The 20,626-nt window shown below is 58.2% G+C and overlaps 1 protein-coding gene across 1 annotated transcript in view; it reads left to right on the top strand.

The window, feature by feature from the left end:
- The first annotated feature begins 675 nt into the window (after nucleotides 1–675).
- Nucleotides 676–20,626, top strand: part of BEAN1 (brain expressed associated with NEDD4 1) — a 38,815-nt gene continuing 18,864 nt past the window's right edge. Inside the window, exons 1-2 of the mRNA XM_070063495.2 lie at nucleotides 676–824; nucleotides 9,898–10,002. Of these exons, the coding sequence (XP_069919596.1) occupies nucleotides 9,978–10,002 (25 nt within the window). The 5' untranslated portion in view covers nucleotides 676–824; nucleotides 9,898–9,977. The remainder of the gene's footprint in view (nucleotides 825–9,897; nucleotides 10,003–20,626) is intronic.

Here is a 20,626-nt window from a genome sequence, read left to right on the forward strand (position 1 = left end):
TGCTGGGACTCAGCCAGGATCGGCCGCCCCTCCCAGGGGCCCAAGAACGCCGTGCCCGCCCGCCCGCTCTCCACCCGCTCTCCACTCTGCCCTTCGCTCCCTGCCTGTGCCAGGCGTCCCCCACCCAAAGGCCAGCCTTGCCTCGGTCCAGCTGGCCGTCCCTCCCTGACATCGGGCTTCTACACCCTCTTCCGCACGTGTCTGGGCGTCGGTCCTTCGCTGCTCCCGAAGGGCTGTGTGCCACTGTCTACGCACGCCAGTCGGTCCCCTCCGCGTCCGGCTGGCGCGCCGGCCCCCCTGCGGCCCTCGGCCGGCCCCGCCCGCCGCTGTGTGGGTGTCGGGCTGGCCGTGCGCAGAGGGGCGCGGCTCGGCCCTCCCCCTCGCCCGCGGCCCCGACTCAGCAATGACCCCGACCGAGGCGCAGCGGCGCTGAGCCCGGGAGCCGAACCGCCGCTGCCGAGAGGCCCGAGCCGGGGACGGTGGCGTGGGCGGCCAGGCGCGGCTGCGGCAGGGCAGGGCCGGGGCCGGGCCCGCGTCCCGGGAAGCCGCCGCCGCCGCCTCGGCCCGGGATCGCGAGCGGCGGGTTCGCTCGGCCCGGCCCCGCCTCGCCTCGCCGCCCCGCCCCGCCCCTGCGCGCTGAGCAGGCCGAGGCGGAGCGGCGCGCCCCCCGCGACGCCCGAGCCCGAGCCGGAGCCGGAGCGCAGCGGCATCGGAGCGGGAACCGAAGCGGGAACCGGAGCTGGAGCTGGAGCTGGAGCCGGAGCGGGAGCCGAAGCTGGAGCCGGCACTGCGGCGCACGGAGCGGAGCGCGGCAGCCAAGCCGAGTAAGGGGCGTGGGGCCGGGGGCGGCGCCGGGGCGGGGGCGGGGGCGGGGAGGGGTCCCGGCCGACTTCCCTGCGCTCTGCGGCGACACCAGCGGGCGCACAGGCTCGGGGGCGCGCGGCGCGGGGGCTCGGCGCGCGGGGCGGCTGGCGGATGCGCGGTCTCGTGCGGAACCGCAGCGCGCTCGCAGCGGAGCGGGATCCCAGGACTCCCGAGGACCCCGGGCCCTGACCCCCGCTTCCCCAGGCCGCCCACTGGGAACGGCGCGGGCCGACGCCTGGGCCTCGGGGAACGGGAGGTGCCCCTGCCTGCTGCGAGTCCCAGAGGGCATCCACCCCGCGTGGGGGGCGGGGGTGTCCATGACAGCGCCCCCCGCCCCTTGGCCCTCGGTTTTGGGAACCCCTGAGTATCCCAGCCAGGAGGGGAAACCAGGGCGCACGCTAGGCCGGGGAGGGAGAGAAAAGGGGCTGGGGGCTTGGCGGAGTTCGGAGCGTATACCCATGTCCCAGCCCCCGAGGTACGAAGTTTGGCCTCCGACGGGCGCCTCTCCCCGGCCGGGTCCCTGCTTCCGTGCCCAGGGAGCCGTTTTCTTGGCCCTGAAGGTGGGAGCGGGAGCGGCCCCGGCCCCGGCCCCACGAGTCTTCTCCCGCTGTGGGGCAGACTTTCCCGGTCGCTGTCAGGGACCCAGGCTGAGTCTGCGGAGGTGGCCCCTGCTGGCTGTGCAGCGCTGAGCGGCAGCCCCTGTCCCAGGCGCCGTCCCAAGCAGGGCAGAATCGGCCACGGCCGATTCTCGCGACCTGTGGCCTCCCCGCAGCCCAGAGGCCGGCTTGCTCTGGGGGCCCGGGGTTGCCCTCTTCCACCCGCGCTGGCGTGGGTGGCCAGCCCCAGGCTGGGAAGTGGAGGGCACAAACCTGAGAGGCAAGGGCTCCGGGGACTTGGTCTTGATCTAGGACGTAGTCCCATGGGCGCCTGCTGAGAGGATGGCCCCTCTGAGCCCTGCCCTCCACCAACGTCCTGCCTGCTCTGCAGGAACAAGTGACTTAACTGCTCGCTGCCTCAGTTTCCCCTGGCTGGAAAGTGGGCAGGATTCTGGTGTGAGCAGAGTGTGTAAGGGCTCTGGGATCCTGAGGGGGGCTTGGCTGACTTCCCCGCTGCTGAGCTGACCAGGGTGAGACATTCAACCTCCCTGGGCCTCTGTGTCCCCATCCAACACATAGGAAATTGGGAGGATGACGTGAGACTGTGTCCCTGGGAGACCCAAGGATGGCTGGCCACAGGTGCCCTTCTGGGAGGGGCCCAGCACCCATAGTTGCTGGGGCAGAGTTAGGGCCTCTGAACTAGTAGGGACACAATGCCCCCACCCCGCTTCAGGGTGCTGTCCATGCTTCCAAACTGTGGGGGCCCAGCCATTTCTCAGACGCCCACTCCTCTGAAGCCATCTGCCCCACCATCACCCTCCAGGGCTAGGGAAGGCTCCTCTGAAGGTGGGGGGGGGGTGCCTCAGGGGCGCCCTACACATTGTTCACGCTCTGTGCGAGGGAATCTGCACACCTCACAGCTGGCCGGGGTTTGAGGGCACTGCAAGGATGGCCGTCCCTGAGGAGCCGCTGGCCAGGCTGCCACGTGGCTGGGGCGTGCCAGTGGGGAAGGGTTCAGATAGGCAGCGCGGGGCGGCAGGAGCCCACCCGGAGGCCTGAGGGTCCCAACCAGGACTCCTTGCTGACTGTGACATGCACCTGCAGGTGGCTAGGTCCCGAGGCTCCAGGAGAGATCTGGGAGGTTAGGACCTCGGAGTGGAGCAGTCCCCAGGAGGGGTCTGAGTTGCTGGGGCTTCAGGTCCGGAACAGAGCAGGGAGACCCACGATGCTTGGGATGCCTGGGAAGGTCAGGGCACCAGGAGCATTGGTGGGAAGAATGCCAAGGTCCAGCCCATACTTTCAGTCCGTGGCCACCTGTGGCCCAGCTTCCAGGAACAGGGCGTGAGGTAGGGATCCCAAAGGCAGCAACATGGCCACGTGGTGCGGGGAGGGGGGGCGCTCGTGAGCCGGCAGCATGGGCTATCTCCCCGGGCTCCTTCCACCCTCCCCTTTTGTTCCTCTGTAGCTCCCTTCACACCCTCCCCGCCCCATTCACCCACTCAGGGGTCACAGCCCTCCATCTCAGATAATCCCCACCCCACATCTTCCCAAAGGAATTCATCACAGATGGATTGGGTTGGTGTCCACTGGCGCACATGGCGTGTGGAACGCAGCCGAGGCAGAGAGTGATGGGATGTCGGCATCACCCATGATATCTGGGAGCCATCGCCCAGACGCCGCCAAGGGCCCTTTCCTCTGGCCCCAGAAGTGCTGGGAGCACGGGTGAAGGGCAGGAGAAAGCGAGGCCAGAGGGCCGCGGGAGCCCTGGGCGAGAAGCGAGTGCGGAGCAGGGCTGTGGCGGGGGCCCAGCTGCCCGGAGTTGGACTGCCCGGGTCACTGCCGGTGGTCTGGAGCGCACCCTCGCCTTTTGGAAGGTGATTCTTACCTTTCCAAGCCTTTGCTTCCTCTTGAAAATGGGAACGGCTCTCCCACCCCTCACGGGACAGTTGCGAGAGGAGAGGCTGTGCACGGACCTCTGCTGGTGGCCCTGCCGCGCCTGCGTTGTGGGCACGCACTGCACGTGCACTTTCCTAAACGGAAGCGTCTTCTCTCGAATTCTGCGGGCCCCTCCCCCAGATCCCTGCTGTCAGTGTCCCCATTCCGTGGGCGACAACACTGAGACCCAGAGAGGTTGAGGCCTTCAAACTCCGCTCGGTGTGGACTGTCTGCAACCGCACTGTGCCTCCTCGGAACTGGGCAGTGTAACTTAGGTGCATGGAGCGAGTCATTTCAAGTCTTCAGTCGCGTTATGTCTCAGAACTGAACAAGGACGTCCGTTGTCCATAGGCATAGAGTTTTTATAAGTGCCTTGGTGCTTTTCTATTCAAACAGTCGTCAAACTGATTTTAATCAGAATGATCTGAGAGCAGCCTCTTCCTGGTGACCATTCCCCCTCTCTCCTTTCTTCTCTTAGCACTTACTCCCCGCAGCATCTAGACACCTTGTTTACTCTGTCTCCTCATCCATATAATATAAGCTTCCCACGGGTAGGCTGTGATATCCCCCAGGCTTAGAATAATGCCAGCATTTCATGTGCTTTGCAAATCTGAAAGTGTTTTTCAGACAGAAAGTCTGTTATTATTATGGCCAAGCAGGTCAGTGGGTTGAGTAAACACCTTAAGGTTCAAACATTTGGCTCCTACGTCTTGCTCAAGCAACAGGGATGATCTGATGAGGGCTAAGGACAATGCAGATTATTTTTTCAGTATTTTCATGAAGTTTCTCATCAGGCTGGCCGGTGCCGTGGCTCACTAGGCTAATCCTCCGCCTTGCGGTACCAGCACACCGGGTTCTAGTCCCGGTCGGGGCGCCGGATTCTGTCCCAGTTGCCACTCTTCCAGGCCAGTTCTCTGCTGTGGCCAGGGAATGCAGTGGAGGATGGCCCAAGTACTTGGGCCCTGCACCCCATGGGAGACCAGGATAAGTACCTGGCTCCTGCCATCGGATCAGCGCAGCGTGCCAGCCACGGCAGCCATTGGAGGGTGAACCAACGGCAAAGGAAGACCTTTCTCTCTGTCTCTCTCTCACTGTCCACTCTGCCTGTAGAAAAAAAAAAAAGTTTCTCATCAGGCAGTGCAAAGACACATTTGCTTTTGAAAAATCTTTTCAAAGGCAATGAAATCGGCTTTAAAAACTTTGAATGAGTTAACTGTCGCTGACTTAGTCACTTAATTACTTTTTATTTTGCTGGCACAAAAGGTTTTTACAAATCTTCGTTTTAGTGATTTTTTTCAGATAATAAAAGCAATGTGTGTTCATTGTAGAAAATTTGGAAAATCATAAAGAACACAAAAATCCTTCATCCCACTGCTGTCCAGAAACACAATGACTAAACGCTCTCTTCTGTGCCCTTCCTGGTCTTCTGCTGGGTATGAGTGCATGCTGTAGGGGCTTTTTCCTTTTTTACAAAACACAGCTTATGCCGAATGCATAGTTCCATAACCTGGCTGTTGTTTTCATAATGTGGGATTTTCCCTCTTAATATTGGACTGAAGGTGCATTGTTAAACTTCTTTCCATTTATATGGTTTTCAGAACTGTACTGCATTCTGCTGTAAGTGGGGGCCATACGTTTGCTCAGCCTGTCCTCCCTGACTGCAGGCTGTGCCTCACTGCTGTTCACAGTGGTTATCTGCGTCTTTCTGGCATTTTCTGAGCCCTGACTCAGGCTTTACTACCCCTGGTCAGGGCCCATTGGCCAGCGCGCAGAGGGACTGGCTCAGGCACTTAAACAAGAAATCCAGCCTCCTGCAGTGGTGGTGGGGGAGAGGGTGCAGCTGGAGAAAGCTTTTTAGGTAAACTGAGGCAAGGAGGAGCCCTGGCTACCTTCTGATATACCCTGCCCTACCCAGGGGAGCCGCAGGTACCAGAGGTGCCCGGATGCAGTGGGCCTCCTGCCGCAGGGGCTCCCGCACACAGGGGATCTCTTCGCTAATAGCAAGGGCAAGTCACCTGTTTGCAAACCTCAGCGCCTCCCGCCCCTCGCTTTGCTGTGTTCTCTCACTCCTCTCCCCGTTGCGGAATTCATTCATTCCCGCACTTCATGTCATTTGTCTGCACTTGCCCAGGAATGTTCTCCATTAAGGAAGCCCCCAGCTGAGTCCCAGCCTCTGCTGAAGGCCTGCCTGTGCCAGGAGAAAGGCTTCCTGCTGCTTTGGGAGCCGGCCTGCAGCCCCAGAGCCGGCCCTTGCCCTGGGGAGACTGACGCTCCTGCGAGGTCAGTGCGTCCCACCAAAGGCCCTGGCATTTCTGACTTCTTCCTGGCTCCGGGTGAATCACACGCACACCCACAAGTCTCTGGAGCCCTGGTGAGATGACATCATTCATTCATTCATTCATTCAGTAAATAGCCACTGAGCACTTCCTGTGTGCCAGGCACTGTGGGAGGTGCCAAGGACACTGTCTAGACTGGAGTTGCTCCTTTTTCCACAAATCTCCCAAGCAGACACAGGGAGTCACCCTCGCCTCCTCGTCACCCTCTGCGTCTGCTCCATCTGTCCCCCAAACCTGCCCAGCATGCATCTGCCACAGGGCCTTTGCACTCTCTGCTCCCTCTAGCTAGAATTCTCTCCCTCAGCTATCTGCCCATCTGGCTGGCTTCCTCTGGTCCCCCTCAGCGTGGCCTTCTGCAGCAGCCATGGCTGGATGTGCAATCCCCACCCGCACACCTGCCCCTGCTTGCGCACACTGTCAGGGAACAAGCCCTGCCATCGCCACCGTATCCGCACCTCTAGCAGGAAAGCTCTGAGCTCGGGGGCTTCAGAGTGAGGCTCATTGCGGCCCCCCAGCACCCAGACCTGGTCCACTAGGGCCTTCCAGTAACACCTGGACCACTGAATGCAGCCTCTCCCCCACCTCTGGCATCGCTATTGCCTTCCCTCAGCCCCATCACCTCCAAGCACAGGCTCCTGGGCCCCACTGCCTCCCGCCTCCATGCCAAGCCCAGGGAGACCATCCTAAAAAGGTGGACACTGGCCACATCATTCCCTGCTTCAGATCCTCCTAGGAGCAGTGTTGGGTGCAGCACTCGCTACCCCACCAGGCCCTTTTCTCCTTCTGAGTCTCAGTGTTGCCACCTGTAGAATGGGACTTTTTGAGGATCCAGTGAGTTGCCAGCACCTGGCAACAGTTGAGCAGACACTGCACAAACCAGGAGGCATCACATGGCCTCATTCCCAAGGCCAGCCCACTCCCACAGCCCTTCCCTGCAGGAGTCTGCTGGGCTCCTGGGTCCAACTGCACCAGCGGGGTTGTACGCTCAGCATCCCCTGGCACTGGGACCAGCAGACCCAGGCGCTCCCCTGCTGAACTACTGCTCTATACAGGTCTGAGCGTCACCACGGGGCACAGAGTGGAGACATCCGGGTAGTGGGGATGTCAGGGGAGGGGCCTGATGGGGCTTCCAAGCTTAGAGCACGCCTGCCCACCCTCAGGTTCCCAGCCAGATAGTCCGGGAAACAGACGAGTCACCGGGAAGAAGGAGCCACAGGTGCTGGGCTCAGAGAGGCAGGCAGGGCAGAGGTGACGTCAGGGGTGAGCCCTCCAGGCTCCCGCAGCCGGGGTCCCCCCACTCCCAGCAAACCACAGCCTGGGCCCCTCTGGACCAGACCTCTGTCCTCCTTGTCCTGGCAGCAGCTGTGGTCCCAGGCAGGGACGCCTGGCTCCTACAGGGGCCCCAGCCCAGTTTTGCTGGTCCCAGCAAAGCTGCATGCAAGTGGAGCATCCGATGAGGGTCCTCGCTGAGACCCAGCCATGGAGGCAGCAGTGAGGGGGCAGGGCAGACTGCGTGGGGGGAACCCAGCGTCTTGTTTGGAACCTGAAAGGCCCCTGCTGCCTGAGTTTCATGGGACACAGGGTGGGTGCTTGGTGAGTGATCCGGGGTGCATGCAGGGGCGCTGTCCAGTGCTGATTGTTCCCACGGTGCAGGGAACTGGCTGAGGTCAGCCTGGTTGTCACCCAGGGTGACAGGCATCTGGGAGAAGAAGCTCAGTTCCTTCTGAGGGCTCCTCAGCCTCACCAGAGCGTCCCGCATCGGCGTCAGGCCGAGGCTGGCTTAGCCTGCCCCTCAGCACCCAGCCCTATCAGCAGAGGCCATGTTGGCCCCTGATCTACAAGGATTCAGGACCGGAGACATCCTGGAAGGATGTCCCTTGGTGCAGAAGCAGCCACAGTGGCCGCTGTGCCTGCAGCAGTCAAGGAGGACCTCTCTGGGGAGGACTTGTGAGTGGGGCGTTGACAGCTCTGTAGGAGTTTGCTGGGGGAAGGGAACAGATGTGTGACCAGGACCTGGCCAGCCAGAGCACCAGGGCAGCAGGTGGTCACGGAGGGGTGCTGGGGCAGGGAGGGGGAGATGATGACAGACGGAAGCTCTTCCCCCATCTCTTCTCTGTGACCTTGGCCCTGCTATCACCCTGAGCCTCAGTCTTCCCATCTGCAGAATGGAAAGATGTTCTCACACACCTCAGCTTTCATCACAGGGTCACAGGGCCCTGTGGAAGGAAACCAGGGACCAGGGACCTCTGGGGGAAGCAGACCCTGGGGACAACCCCTTGAGGGGGGAGGGACATCAGCACCCCCCATAGCACCAGGTGTACATTCTGGGTGCATTCACTAAGCATGTGCACTGAAGAGACAGGCAGCACCGCAGGGCAGGAGAGGTCATGGTGTGAAGCCAGGACAATTGCTAGGGCACCGCAGAGCTACGGGTTTCCAGGAAGGAAGTGACAAGCTCCACTCTCCCTGTAGGGAAGATCTCTCTGGAGCAGCCTAAGGGATGACTGACTGCTTTCCCTAGACACACACATGTGTGTGCACATACAGCACCCCCACCAGCATGAATGCAGACACATGTGCTTTTAGAATGTGTGGATGGCAGGCCCCACGATGCTTCTAGAATTTTCTTATGTGAAATCACAGTTCCCCAAGCAGCCTTGCCTACCAAGCCTGGGAGATCACCTCCCACCCTCGCATCCACAGGTCAGAACTCATCCATCGGTTTCCATGGAGACTGGGAGTGGGTGTTGGGGTGGGGGGGGTGAGACTTGACACCAGGGAAGGAGGGGCAGTGTCAGGAGGGGACTGCAGGAGACACCTGGAGAGAGGGACTCCCAGGGCAGCCTCCCCAGGCCAGGGGCTCTCCATACAGAGCCCACGAGCCTGCAGCAGGTTGAGGGCTCTTATGTCACTTTGCTAGGAAGGATGCTGAGGCACAGAGAGCACATACTTGGCCCAAAGGCACTCCCCAGGAAGCAGCAGAGTTGACAGCAGCATTCGTGAATGGGACTTGGTGGCAGACTGCAGACATGCCTCTCATTCACCAGTGACTCAGTGCAGTTGGCTTCATCCACGGCTCTGTCCAAACAGGGGACTCACTTGGAGGAAAAAAATACACCATTCTAGGGGTCCCTGCCTCTGAACCTGCCACCCCGGAAAACATCCTGTCCACAGCGGTGACCTGCCCAGAGCTGGGAAGCCACCAGCCCCACAGCACTGCTGCTGCTGCACTCTGCGTGGTGGGCCCTGCCCAGCGAGCCTCATGGTGCAGTTTGCTGCCTGTCAAACAGGTGCCCCCACTCCCTTAGAGCTGAGAGCCCCGTCTCCCTCCCACAACCTCATATCACCAGGGTCCACGCAGGAGAGACTGAATTAATCCGGATTACTTTTAGATAATGTTGCCTCCTTGCGAATGGGCAGCAAGGGAGCTTGGTCCCTTGCTGCTGCTCCCTTGCTGCCCAAGGTGGCCAGAGAGCTCCCAAGTTCATGGGGGGGGGGGGGGGGCCTGTGTTGCATCGGGTGCCTTCTCACAGTGCATTTTGCAGCCAAGCAGTGCTGGATTCTAGGTCCAGCCCATTGTTAGAAGCTGTGTGACTCTGAGCAAACTACCTGACCTCTCTGAGTCTCAACTTCCTGATTTTAAAGTGAGGATGAGAAAGGTAGCTTCCTCTTAAAGTTGTTGGGGTGACCATAATAATATCAGTGTCTGAGCGAGGTGTTGAGGAACACCCCTCCAGAGCTAGCTGTAAGGCCTTGAATGAGCTCACTCTCTCTGTGTCTTAGTTTTCCCTCCTGTCGAATGGGGCCATTGGGCTGGTCTTGAAGGGTCTTTCCAGCCCCAGCAGTATTCAGAGCTTTGGGGTGCTGTGGTCCGTGGAAGCAGTCTGAGACAGTGGGCGTTCACGGCCTCATCAGCCAGAACTCCTAGCCCCTATTTTCCTGCCTGATGGCCCATCTTGCAGGGGTTTTCCCCCTACCTCCTGCCACTGGGACCCCAGCACGCACTCATCCCACTTCTGAGCCCATGCCCCAGACTACAGACCAGAGGGCCCACAGGTCCTTGCCCTGGTTGGACACCTGTGCTCAAAGTCACTGTGCTCACCCTCAGAGGCTGCCAGCTCAGGGGACGTGGGCAGCCCATCACCTGCCTGTTTGTGTCTCCGCAGGTGAGTGGAGGGGCGTTCCCTGCGAGAATCAGAGCCGTGCCGCGGGCAGGCTGGCTCCGCTGTTCTGCTCCAAGGATTACATGTCCTTCAAACGCCCCTGCCCCTGTAAGTCTCCCCGCGTCTCCGCCGCTCGCTTGGGGCCTGGCCAGGGCAGAGCTTGGAGTGGGGTTGCAGAGAGTGGCGCTAGGATATTTGCCAAAGAAGTCTGTGGGTCCAGCCAAGGGTCCGGTGTGGTGGCATGCATGTGGGGCGGGCCCTAAGGAGACTTGTGACACCTGCGAGATGCTGCGTGAAACCTGGAATTCCCACTTCGGCCAAGGCCTCTGTGTCAGTCCTTTCCCACGCTCGGATCTAAGCTCCTCAAGGGCTGTGGATGTGCTCAGTGTGGGCTGAGACACGGTAACAAGGCTGCAGGACTTCTCAGAGCCTTTAGAGCAGCGATGCGTACTGGGGACTCCCATAGGAGAGGGAAAGCCTGCTGCTCCACCCAAACCTAGCGAACCTGTGGACGTCTCCTGGAATCAGTGTCCCATGGATCCCCCGCCAGGAAGCCCCTCATTTACCAAAGCCATCCTATGACTTCACCCTGTGGTAGCCTCATGGCTCCCTGATGCCACCAGTCCAGGTGATGGACAGACTGGGGTGTCCCTGGTGCCCAAGACTGCAGCCTCCTTGGAGCTCCCCCTCCCTGGTCTCCACCAGCTCCTCATCCCCCAACTCAGGCCCCTGCCCCACCTCAGCAGCCACCTACTTTCCCCTGTGGTGGCCCCTGAGCCCCTGAACCACCACCACCTGCTATTATTGCCGGGGTGGTGGGGGGGAGGGATGCATAACCGGCCCTGCCTTCTGCTTGCTGAGTCAGGACTGGGAATCTGTTGTAATCAGGGATCCGTAGATGAAAGGGTCCCATCGACCAAGTGCAGGGTAGGCAGTGCCAACCCTCCTACAGGCACAGGTCTGCCCACTTCCTGCCAACCCTGGGATGAGCAGGTTCACCCATGGGCCTTGCAGGCATCAGGCTGGGCTGACTGTTCCCAGGCACTGCCCACACCTGCTACCCCCACCCCCGAAGCCTCATCACCTTAAGGCACCTTCAGTTCAGCTTATCTTTGCCCCATTTGCGGGTGAGAAGACTGAGGCAGAGGGAGGAACAAGAATGGGAAAGGGGGAGGCAGGAGGAGTCCTGGCCCAGGGAACCCTGCAAGCTTTGTGATCCGGTACTTTCCAGAGGGAAGTGGAATCATTGGCCAGCAGGTGCCAGGCTGTGAGCCCATCTCCAGTCCTGCCTTGCGTGCTGAGGGGGTGGGGAGGGCCAGCCTGGCTCCCCAGGAACTGGAGATGTGGGGCCTCCTCCTTCTGCCCCCAGCTGGGCAGGGCAGCCCAGGACTCCCCCAGATCTCCGCAGGAACCAGGCTCCTGGAACAGATGCCTCACAACCTCTTCTTCATCACCTGCAGACAGCAGCTCCCTATACTTCCTGGGAGGTGAGGGACCACCCATCTCCCTCTGGCCCCTGGGGACAGATCTGGGGAAGAAGGGGCTTTGGAGCCATGGCAGAGGGCAGGAGGTAGCACCCGGTCGTCCGTGGAGAAGTCCCTGCCAAGCTCATGGAGGCATGCGGGCTGTCCCTGGGCTGGCAGGGAATCACAGCCGGGGAGGGCCTCTGGGTGGGCTGGGCTTCCCTGGGAGTCGGGGTGGTGGAGTCAGTCGACACTGCTCAAGTTCAAGTGCAACCTTGTGATTGGAGTAAGTGCCTTCTAGAAACCTTGATGTGCTCATCTCTAAAATGGCAACAGTAACCCCACCCTCATCTTTGATGCTCAGATCTGGAGAGTCTTGTCCTTTGGCCACCTTCTACCTACACAGCTCAGCATTATCCAGGTCTTCAGTGGTGGAGAATGGGAAGTGGAAAAGGCTGGGGACTCGAGGTGCATCTGGGGTTCAGCCCTACTCCTCTTTCCTGCCCTGCTCGTCCTAACAGTTACCTTTGCAGACTTGGTTAACAGAAGGAGGAACTCGAGGGCAAGGAGGACAAATGATGGGACACACTCCACACGTCAGCATCTCTGTGCCCACAGCAGGCATCACTAATCCAATTCAGCACGCTCTCCCCCAAGCCTGGATGCAACCTCAGACTGTAAACACAAGCAGGCATTCCCCAGTGGCATTAGCCTGTGCGATGAAACCCTGGTCTGTCTCTGGCTGAGCTCTGAGGACAGGGAATCAAGGGAGTGGCTTCATGAGTCATTTCTCTCCGAACCCGTTTCCTCACTTGTCAGCCGACAAGACCACGTACGTTAGAGGGATGCTGTGAGGACCCCGTGAAGTCCCGCAGGTGAAGGGTTTGCGAGACCTTAAACGCGACTGCACAAAAGGACCGGGTGGAGCCCAGTCTCCTCCTCACCCAGGACTCAGGTCAAGAGTTCCCTCTGCGGCAGCGCCTTATTGGCCGGTGAACGTCCTGGCTGCCCCTCCTCTGCGTCCTCGGGCCTAGCACAGAGTGTGACTGCCCAAGAGCTGGCATCTGAGAGCTGATCTCAACCTTCAGCGTACGATCGTGGCCTGTGGGAGTGCCTGGCAGAGGGCATCCAACCACAGGCTGAGCACTTAGTGCAGTGAGGGTGACAGCAGCAGGAGCCCGGGCTCTCGCAGAGCCCTGGGCAGCCAGCAAAGCTCCAGCTGTTCGCTGGCCCCTGCGCCTGGGGGCTTCCCCCGCAGTCCACCAGACCCCCGGGGAGGGGCTTCTTGAGCTCTCCCAGAGCCCGCTTGGTTCTCAGGACTTCCCCCCAGGCTGGCCCTTCCCTCTCCCCTCAGAAAGGGTGAGGGAGTGGCTAAGACCCAGCCCGTGGGGCGGGGCGGGGGGGACTCACAGGTCTCACTGGGAACCAGTCCTGAAGACCCTGGCTTGATCTGTGAGGTTTTCACAAACAGCCCCGCAGAGGGAGGTGGCGAGGGCTTTGGAGCACAGGGAGCCACATCATTTGCACACCATCTATCCTCGCCCAGCCTCGGTTCCCCTGGCTGAAATTGGCGATATCCTGGTTTTGTGAATCCTGCAACACAACCTGTGGGGCAGCGTGCGGAGAGGGCATGAGCTAAGGTGCCCACTCAGTGCCCGGCACCTTGGTGGGGGCATCGCAGGGTGCATGGGCACCTTGAGGCCATGGGCACCTTGAGGCAGGGTAAAGCCTGAAGCTGTACCAGTGTCCCCGCCAGGTTATCTGCAAGGGACCACCATGGTCCCTGTTGTGTGTTTTAGACAGTCCCGACACCAGGCTGCTAGCATTCAACTCATTCAGTCAGCAAATATTGACCAAGCACTCGCCACATACTGGCACCCTTGTAGGTGCCTGGAGTGGATCAGGGACGAGCCGTCTCCTGGGTGTCCTGGAGCTGACGTTGTCAGAGGAGACAGACAAATGAATAAATAATATGTTTTTTTTTAAAACAAAGGCTTTAAAAAATTTATTTATTTATTTATTTGAAGGTCAGAGTTACAGAGAGACAGAGAGAGAGAGAGAGAGAGAGAGAGAGAGAGGTCTTCCATCTGATGGTTCACTCCCCGATTGGCAGCAATGGCCAGAGCTGTGCCGATCCAAAGCCAGGGGCCAGGAGCCTCTTCCAGGTCTCCCAAGTTGGTGCAGGGGCCCAAGGATTTGGGCCATCTTCTACTGCCTTCCCAGGCCACAGCAGAGAGTGGATCGGAAGAGGAGCAGCCGGGACTAGAACGGCGCCCATATGGGATGCTGGTGCCGCAGGCCAGGGCATTAATCCTCTGCATCACAGCACCGGCCCCTAAATAATATGTTAAATGGTGGGAAGAGCCATGAAGATCAAAAGAGCAGGAGAGAGGTCATGGGTAGCGGCACAGGCTCACAGGAAGCAACAGGCACAGCAGTTTCTAGAAGGAAGGGACAGAGCTGTGCAGCTATCCCCAGGAAGAGGGTGCCCGGAGGAGGAATTCCCGAGTGGGAGCAGGTGCAGCTTCTTCCAGCAGCAGCGAGAAGGCCAGGCTGCTGAAGAGGAGCAGAGGGAAAGCACAGACGTAGCAGGGGTCAGGGGGCCTAGGGCCTGGGAGACCACGGGGGACTTCAACCCCTGCTCAGGGAGACGGGTAGGGTTCTGAGCCAAGAAGGGACCTGCCCACCCCTGGTTGTGGCCAAAAGGGCTGGAGAGAGACCCAGGGGGCAGCAAAGAGGCCAGTTAGGAGGCTAGATCAGTGGTCCAGGCCATGACAAGTTGCCCTGGGCCAGGGCTTTCGCAGTGGAGTTGGCATGATGGCGCAGGGTTGCACGTGGCGCTCTTAGCCTGTGGACTTGGGGATGGGTGACAGGAAGAGTGAAAGGTGACACCGTTGGGGACCTGAGCTGCCCTTTGTGGATGGGGAGCCCACCGGCAGGCTCCGGGGCGGGGAGGTGAGTCAGGATTCCCAGCTTGGCCTGCTGCGTCTGAGGGCCTTGCAGACAGCGAGGTGCAGAAGCAGGGTCCGCAGTGGCTGTGTAAGCCCGCAGTTCAGAGCACAGCCGGGAGCTGGGGCTGTGAATTCAGGGGCTGTCGGGGTATGGGTGTGACTCAGCGCTGTGTGGCCGGGTGACGTCACACTGGGAGCACGCATGGCAGCGTGGGGAAGGGAAGCTCCACAGACGGAGCCTCAGGCCGTCGGGAGCAAACAGCCTGGAAATCTTGCCAAGGGAAGCCTGGTCCCCAGGGTCGGCGCCCATAGCGTCCCAAAGCCACGTGCATGAGCAGGGGGATTTTCCTCCAGGCAGGATCCAGTGAGGACACTGGGTTTCTCTGCCCAGGGCGACCCTGACTCTCAGCCTGGCCTGTCCCTGGACCTGTGCGCAGGGGATTGGGAAAGGCTGACGGTCCTCTGTGGCATCCCCACTGTAGAGAGCAGCCCACCTGCTTCAAGACAGGAGAGAGGGACCTGGGAGGGAAGGCGCGTGCCCGGGGACCCACCGCCAGGAACAAGTGGCATGTAGCAGCAGAGCTTCTGGATCCAAGCCCAGGGCACTCCCCACTCTGCTTGTCCTTCTTAGACTTCTTTCTCCTTTCTTCTCTCTGTGTTTGAGGCATACCCCTGTTACACATCCCCTGTGCACATCCCCTGTTAATCCCTAAGCTGTCAACTCTTGAAGGCTGTCCCTCCACACCCTGCCCCCACACTCACTCGGCTTGCTATGGAGAGCCATTCCCGGGCTGAACTCTGCCCCTACCCCAGACCCTCACCCCGGATGGCACCTGTGTGCCCTGGGAATAGGACCAAGGGTGGGCGTTGGGGGCAAATGGAGCCTAAGGCAAGAACTGCAGCGAGGTCTGAAAGACCCAGTTCCAGAACCCGGGAGTACATGTGTTTCCGTCACCAGAGCCTCTGTCCGTTCACCTGTAAAACAGGATCCTTAGATGCAGGTTCCACTGGGAGCGCGAGGGTCCTCTCCCGTCCTGCGGGTGGGTGTCCAGCGGCCTGCCGGCCCACTGACAAGCACGCCTCAGGGACTGGCCAGCTGCCAGCCTTGTCCAGACCCTGTCACCTGCACGTGGCTGGGGTGACCCGAGCAGAGCAGGAGTAAGAAATCACCTGTGACCCCCCCACTGCTTTGTGCCACTGCTGTGGAGACAGCTGTAGAGCAGAGACAGGGCCGGGCCCCAGGGCGTGTGAGGGCGTCACCCTACAGTCTAGGGCAAGGATTGCGTCCACACAGACGGCCTGGAGGCAGCCGCAGCTCCGCCCTCAGTGAGGACAAGGGGGCCAGCTCAGGCCTCCCTCCGAGGAACGAGGGGCGCCGAGACAGGCCCCAGACGCTGAGACAGGCCCCAGCTACTTCTCTGAGGGGATGCAGATCAGGGGGACCAAGCCCCCTAAGCCTCCCCTAGGAGCTGGCGCACAGACTGGCAGCCCTGGCTTCCCCCGGCCCTGCTGGGCACCTGTGCGCTCAGAACTGAGCATTTCTTTTCTGAGAAGATACTCCAGGAAAGGTCCCCCCCCCCCTTTTTTTTTAAAGTAGCAATAACCCACAGGAGCCAACGAGGAAGTACGCAGGAGTTTCGTGAGGCACCTGTTACTCTATTGGCGGCTGACGATGCAGCATGGTGGAGCCTGGTGCCATGGAAGCCAGCCGATGGGACGTCAGATCCATCCTCCCACCTTCCTCTCTTTCCTTCCCTGACCACAGCACTAAGTGTAACTTACAGAAGTGCACAGGTCACCTGTGAGTAGCTCAGTGAATTTTCACAAACTCCTATCAGGAGATGCCGTACCCCCTGTGCCCTGAAACTCCCCTCACGTGCTCTGGTCTCTGCCCCCAGCCAGCAGCAGCCCTGGTGTGACGTCCGTCACCAGAAGTCAGCTCTGCCTGTGTCTGGCTGTTACAGGCACCCTGTACTCTGTTTCCTCTGTGCCTGGCCGCTTTCGCTCGCTGCATGTGGCAGTCCTCACCCCGTCACTGCGTACAGCTGTAGGCCCTGCATCCGCATCACTAAGTGGCACTCCGTGTGTGAGTGGAGCACAAACAGCGAACCCGCCCTGCTTCAGGGAGCATCTACCTGGGCTTCCGTGTTGAGCGATGAGCGGCCAGTGCTGCCCTGAGCCTTGTAGTCCCGTGCTCTCCGGCAGAACCTTGTGTGATAATGAAAATGTTCTGTATCTTTGCTGTCCGGTACAACAGCCGCTAGCCACATGGAGCTTTTGGCGTGTAACTTAGTGTAACTGAAGAACTGCATTTTTCATTTAATTTAAAGTTAGTTAATTTGAATTTAAATGGCTACATGTGGCTAGTGGTTAGCTCATGGGAGGGACAACAGGGCTGTAATACATGGTGAACAGATAGATGCCTTTCTGTGGGAAAATGCATTCCCCTAGGAGTGGAATTTGGATTGGAGGGGGTACTTGTGTTTGGCTTCAATCGATAGCACAAAAGAGGCCTCCAAAGTGAGGGCACGGATTTGCACCCCCACCGCGTGGACGAGGGTCCTTACTGAAGCCCCCTCAGCACCGGTAGTGTCTGGAGTTTTCATTTTAGTCATTCTAGTAGGTAGTAGAAATAGCAAATTGTGTTTTTACCATGAATTTCTCTGGTGAATAAGTATAGTTTAGCACCTTGGATATCCTCTTGTGAGCTGATTGTTCAAGTCTTTTGCACTTTTTTTTTTTAATTACTTGGAAGGCACATGGACAGATGGACAGACAGAGAGGTCTTCCATCTGTTGGTTCACTCCCCGTCTGCCCACAGCAGCCAGAGTTTGGGGCCAGGCTGAAGATGAGCATCAGAAACTCAGCCCAGGTCTCTGGTGTGAGTGACAGGGACGCGGGTACTCGAGCCCTCACCTGCTGCCTCCCCCGGTGCACACGAGCAGGCAGCTGGAATGGGGAGTGGAGCTGGGACTCAAACCAAGGCGCTCCTCTGTGGGGTATGGGCGTCCAAGTGGCATCCTCACCACCGTGCCAATGCCCTCCCCTCTTGCCCACTTTCCTACTGGCTGCTTTCATATATAGGCGCTCTCTCTATATTATGAATGTGAACCCTGTTTCCGACGTATTATTGCAAAGTCCTTCCTGTCAATTGCCCTTTGACCCTCCTAACCATGCCTTGAGCTGACTGCACAGTCCGTAGGGCTGCTTGTGTATAGCATTCTTTATTTTATGCACATTTAACCTCACAATGTATACAATGTATAGAAAATAAAATCATACCTCTCACAAGACTGTGGACTACCCACTTGTACTCCTTAGGGCCAGTGGGTTCTATCGATGCTGTTTAAAGGATAAACATTTGTAAATGAGAAAGCCACACTGGGCACATGTGAAGTTGGATGGCAGAGATTTTTTTCTTCCTGTTATTGAAATTTCAAGTTTTAGGTTAAGTTAAAGGATGGCTCATGAAATAATCTGAGCTTTTTCAAAGCTCATATTTTTTCAAGATAAAGAAGTACCCGTGATACTTTAGAATATCCACAGCAAGCCCAGTAGTGTAAGGACTGGGACGGTCCATGTGGCTGCTACAGGCACACAGCGTGTCACCAGCACCCTGCGGACAGTGAGAAAAGCCGCCTGGGGCATCGCTCCCTCATTACTCTTGTCCGGGAGGAGGGTGATCAGTTACACCTGCCACACGAGGGTGCTGGCGTGTCTGCCAAGCATAAAATCCAATTATCTACAACAACAAGACTGCCAAATTCCCAGGCACTGTGTCATTTATGCCGGGGTCGTATATTCAGAAACCTGTGGAGTGCTCTGGAAATCCTCGTAAAATACAAATTCTGCTGAGCATTAAAGACAAACACGGAACCAAGCAGCCTGACCACAAGAAGTTCAGTATCCGGTTTGACAAATGTGAGCCTGGCATTTCAGTATCAATTTGGGCTCCATCAGAGCACCCCCGCCCCGTGCTTCTCCTGCTGTGTGCTGTGTTTGTCAGCGTGCAGAATGCAAGGCCCAGCGACACACAGACCTGTCTCACTCCAGGAGCCACGGGGAGGGAGGCTGATGGAACAGGTGCAAGAGAATGAAGGCGCACACCGTTGTCCCTTTATCTGACATTGGCTTTGACTTTGAGTAGGCTGCAGAAGCATATTATAAAAGCAGGATGTGGCTCTAAGTTGAACTCAGTAGCCAAGAACTCTTCTTGCGCTGTGAAAACCTCTGCAGGATGAGAAGTACCCAAGTGACACTGACGCAGGAGCCTAGGTAATCGGAGGTGGCAGAGGCACGGATGCTGGCTGGATAGCGCACGTCTCCTGTCAGCTGCTGCTGAGATGAGACTTTTTCCAGCAGAGAGCAGTCCTCCGGGGCTTCTGACTTGCCATTTATTTGCAAAAAAAAGCTTGTTTTCCGTCTCTGCGTTGAACATGAAGTCCTGGGTTTCAGAATCCATCTTCCTGCGCCCTCACAAGACGGAGTGCACTCTGGGAATGCTTTTGACATTGAGCTGCTGTGATGGATGGTGCGCCGGCCCTCCTGTGTCCAGCAAAGAACAAACCCATTAGAGGGGAAAGCTAATCGTGGAAAACTGGAGGAGTCCCCAGGGATGCCAGGAAGGATCATTTTGTGTCTCGGGGTCTGTTAACCAGTTCCAGGCATTCACACAAAGAAATCCAGGAGTGCTTCAAAGACTTCGTGGAAAATGGAATTAAAAGGTGATTTGGTTTTGGTGTAAAAAATCCTGAACTACATTGGTTGTCTCATGATGCACTTTTTTGTGTGAACTTTTTGAAGCCCCTCATACCTCTGTGAGAGTCATCCCCCAGGTCCCGGGGCAGGGGGCAGTTAATAGATCTTGAAAGTCTTCTTGCCACAATCCCTCACTGGATTCGCCCGTAGCCTTGGCCTTGTTCACATCTCAGTCCCCGACTCCCTCCAAAGGCTTTTAATATGGCCCAGTTTCTCCAGCTCTTTTCCTGTACCTTTTGTGTCCTGGTTAAGAAATCCAAGGTCAGGAAGATCCCTGTGGCTTCCTCTTCAAGCTTCATTGTTTCGTTTTTCACATTTAGATCTCTCTCTTGCTCTCTCTCTCTCTCTCTCTCTGGAATATCTTGGAGGTTTCCAGGTTTGGAGCAGGCCTTAGGCATAGCCGGGCAGACATTGCCTGGGATGCCACATCCATAGCAGAGTGCCTGGGTTCCACTTCTAGCTCTGCTTTCCAGCCAGCTTCCTAGCAGTGCACACCCTGGGAGGCAGCAGGTGGTGGTTCAAGAAGTTGAGAGCCTGCCAGCCACTTGGAAAACCCAGGCTGAGTTCTGGGCTCCTGGCTTCAGCCCGGCTCAGCTGCAGATGTTACAGGAATATGGGGGTAAACCAACAGATGGAAGTTTCATATTCTCTCTGCCTGCCCCATCTCTCAAATAAATTAAATAAGTAAATAATCCCTCACAAGCACCCTGAGAGACCATAACCCTGTTTCAGAGATGAGAAAAGCCAGGTGCATAGGTGTTCAGTACCCTGGCCAGTGTCTCTGAGCCACTCGGCTTTAAAACACGCCATTTCTGACATCAGGAGGCTTCCTCTCCCTAAAGCCTCTTGAAACAATGCAGCAAACAACCCCAAATTAGGATGCTTGTCCCAGCTGCTGTAGTGGGTGATGTAATGGTGACCTGCACAGACCCTAAATCGGGTTTGTTCTCCCCAACTATGACTCGCAGAAGGAATCTGTGGATTGACAGTGCTGAATGAGGCTAACTAGAAAAGATTGGAAGTTGAGCTGCCAACGTGTCTCTGAGCTTCCTGGGCGCCAAAGCAACAAGGCAAAGAGGATGAGTTGCACGATTCTCAAGGGCTGTCAGGACAGAACAGCTCTTGGGAATGCAAAGCCTTTCGTAGCCCTCACATCGTGCAGAAATGTTTCTTCCATGGAGCTTCACCTGGGGCAGCCTGAGAGGTGAGGTGGACAGCGCCTGCAGGTAGAGCTCCTCTACCCCCCCCCCCAAAGCACAGCTCCAGGAAGGCGGTTTTGGGGAAGGAGGCTCGGCCACTGAACCCAAGAACACGGCTCTGGGCTGCTCCACCTCGTCTCAGAGCACGCCGCTGACATGGCTTTCACACGCCCTCCACAAATGTTGGAATGTTCCATCTCTCCCACGTGGCTGAAGACAATTCGCAGCATTCGAGAATTTCACATTTTACATTCCAGTTATTCATGAACTCCCTGGAAAGGCCATGTTATAGTAAACGGTCATCTTTCTGAGCAGATAGGAGCTCTGTCTGTCAGAGTCTGGTGTGGCTTCGGTGAGCCAG

This window comes from Oryctolagus cuniculus, chromosome 18, assembly GCF_051225735.1.
Source record: "Oryctolagus cuniculus isolate XC-2025 breed Fujian yellow rabbit chromosome 18, ASM5122573v1, whole genome shotgun sequence".
In the NCBI taxonomy this organism is placed as follows: Eukaryota; Metazoa; Chordata; class Mammalia; order Lagomorpha; family Leporidae; genus Oryctolagus; species Oryctolagus cuniculus.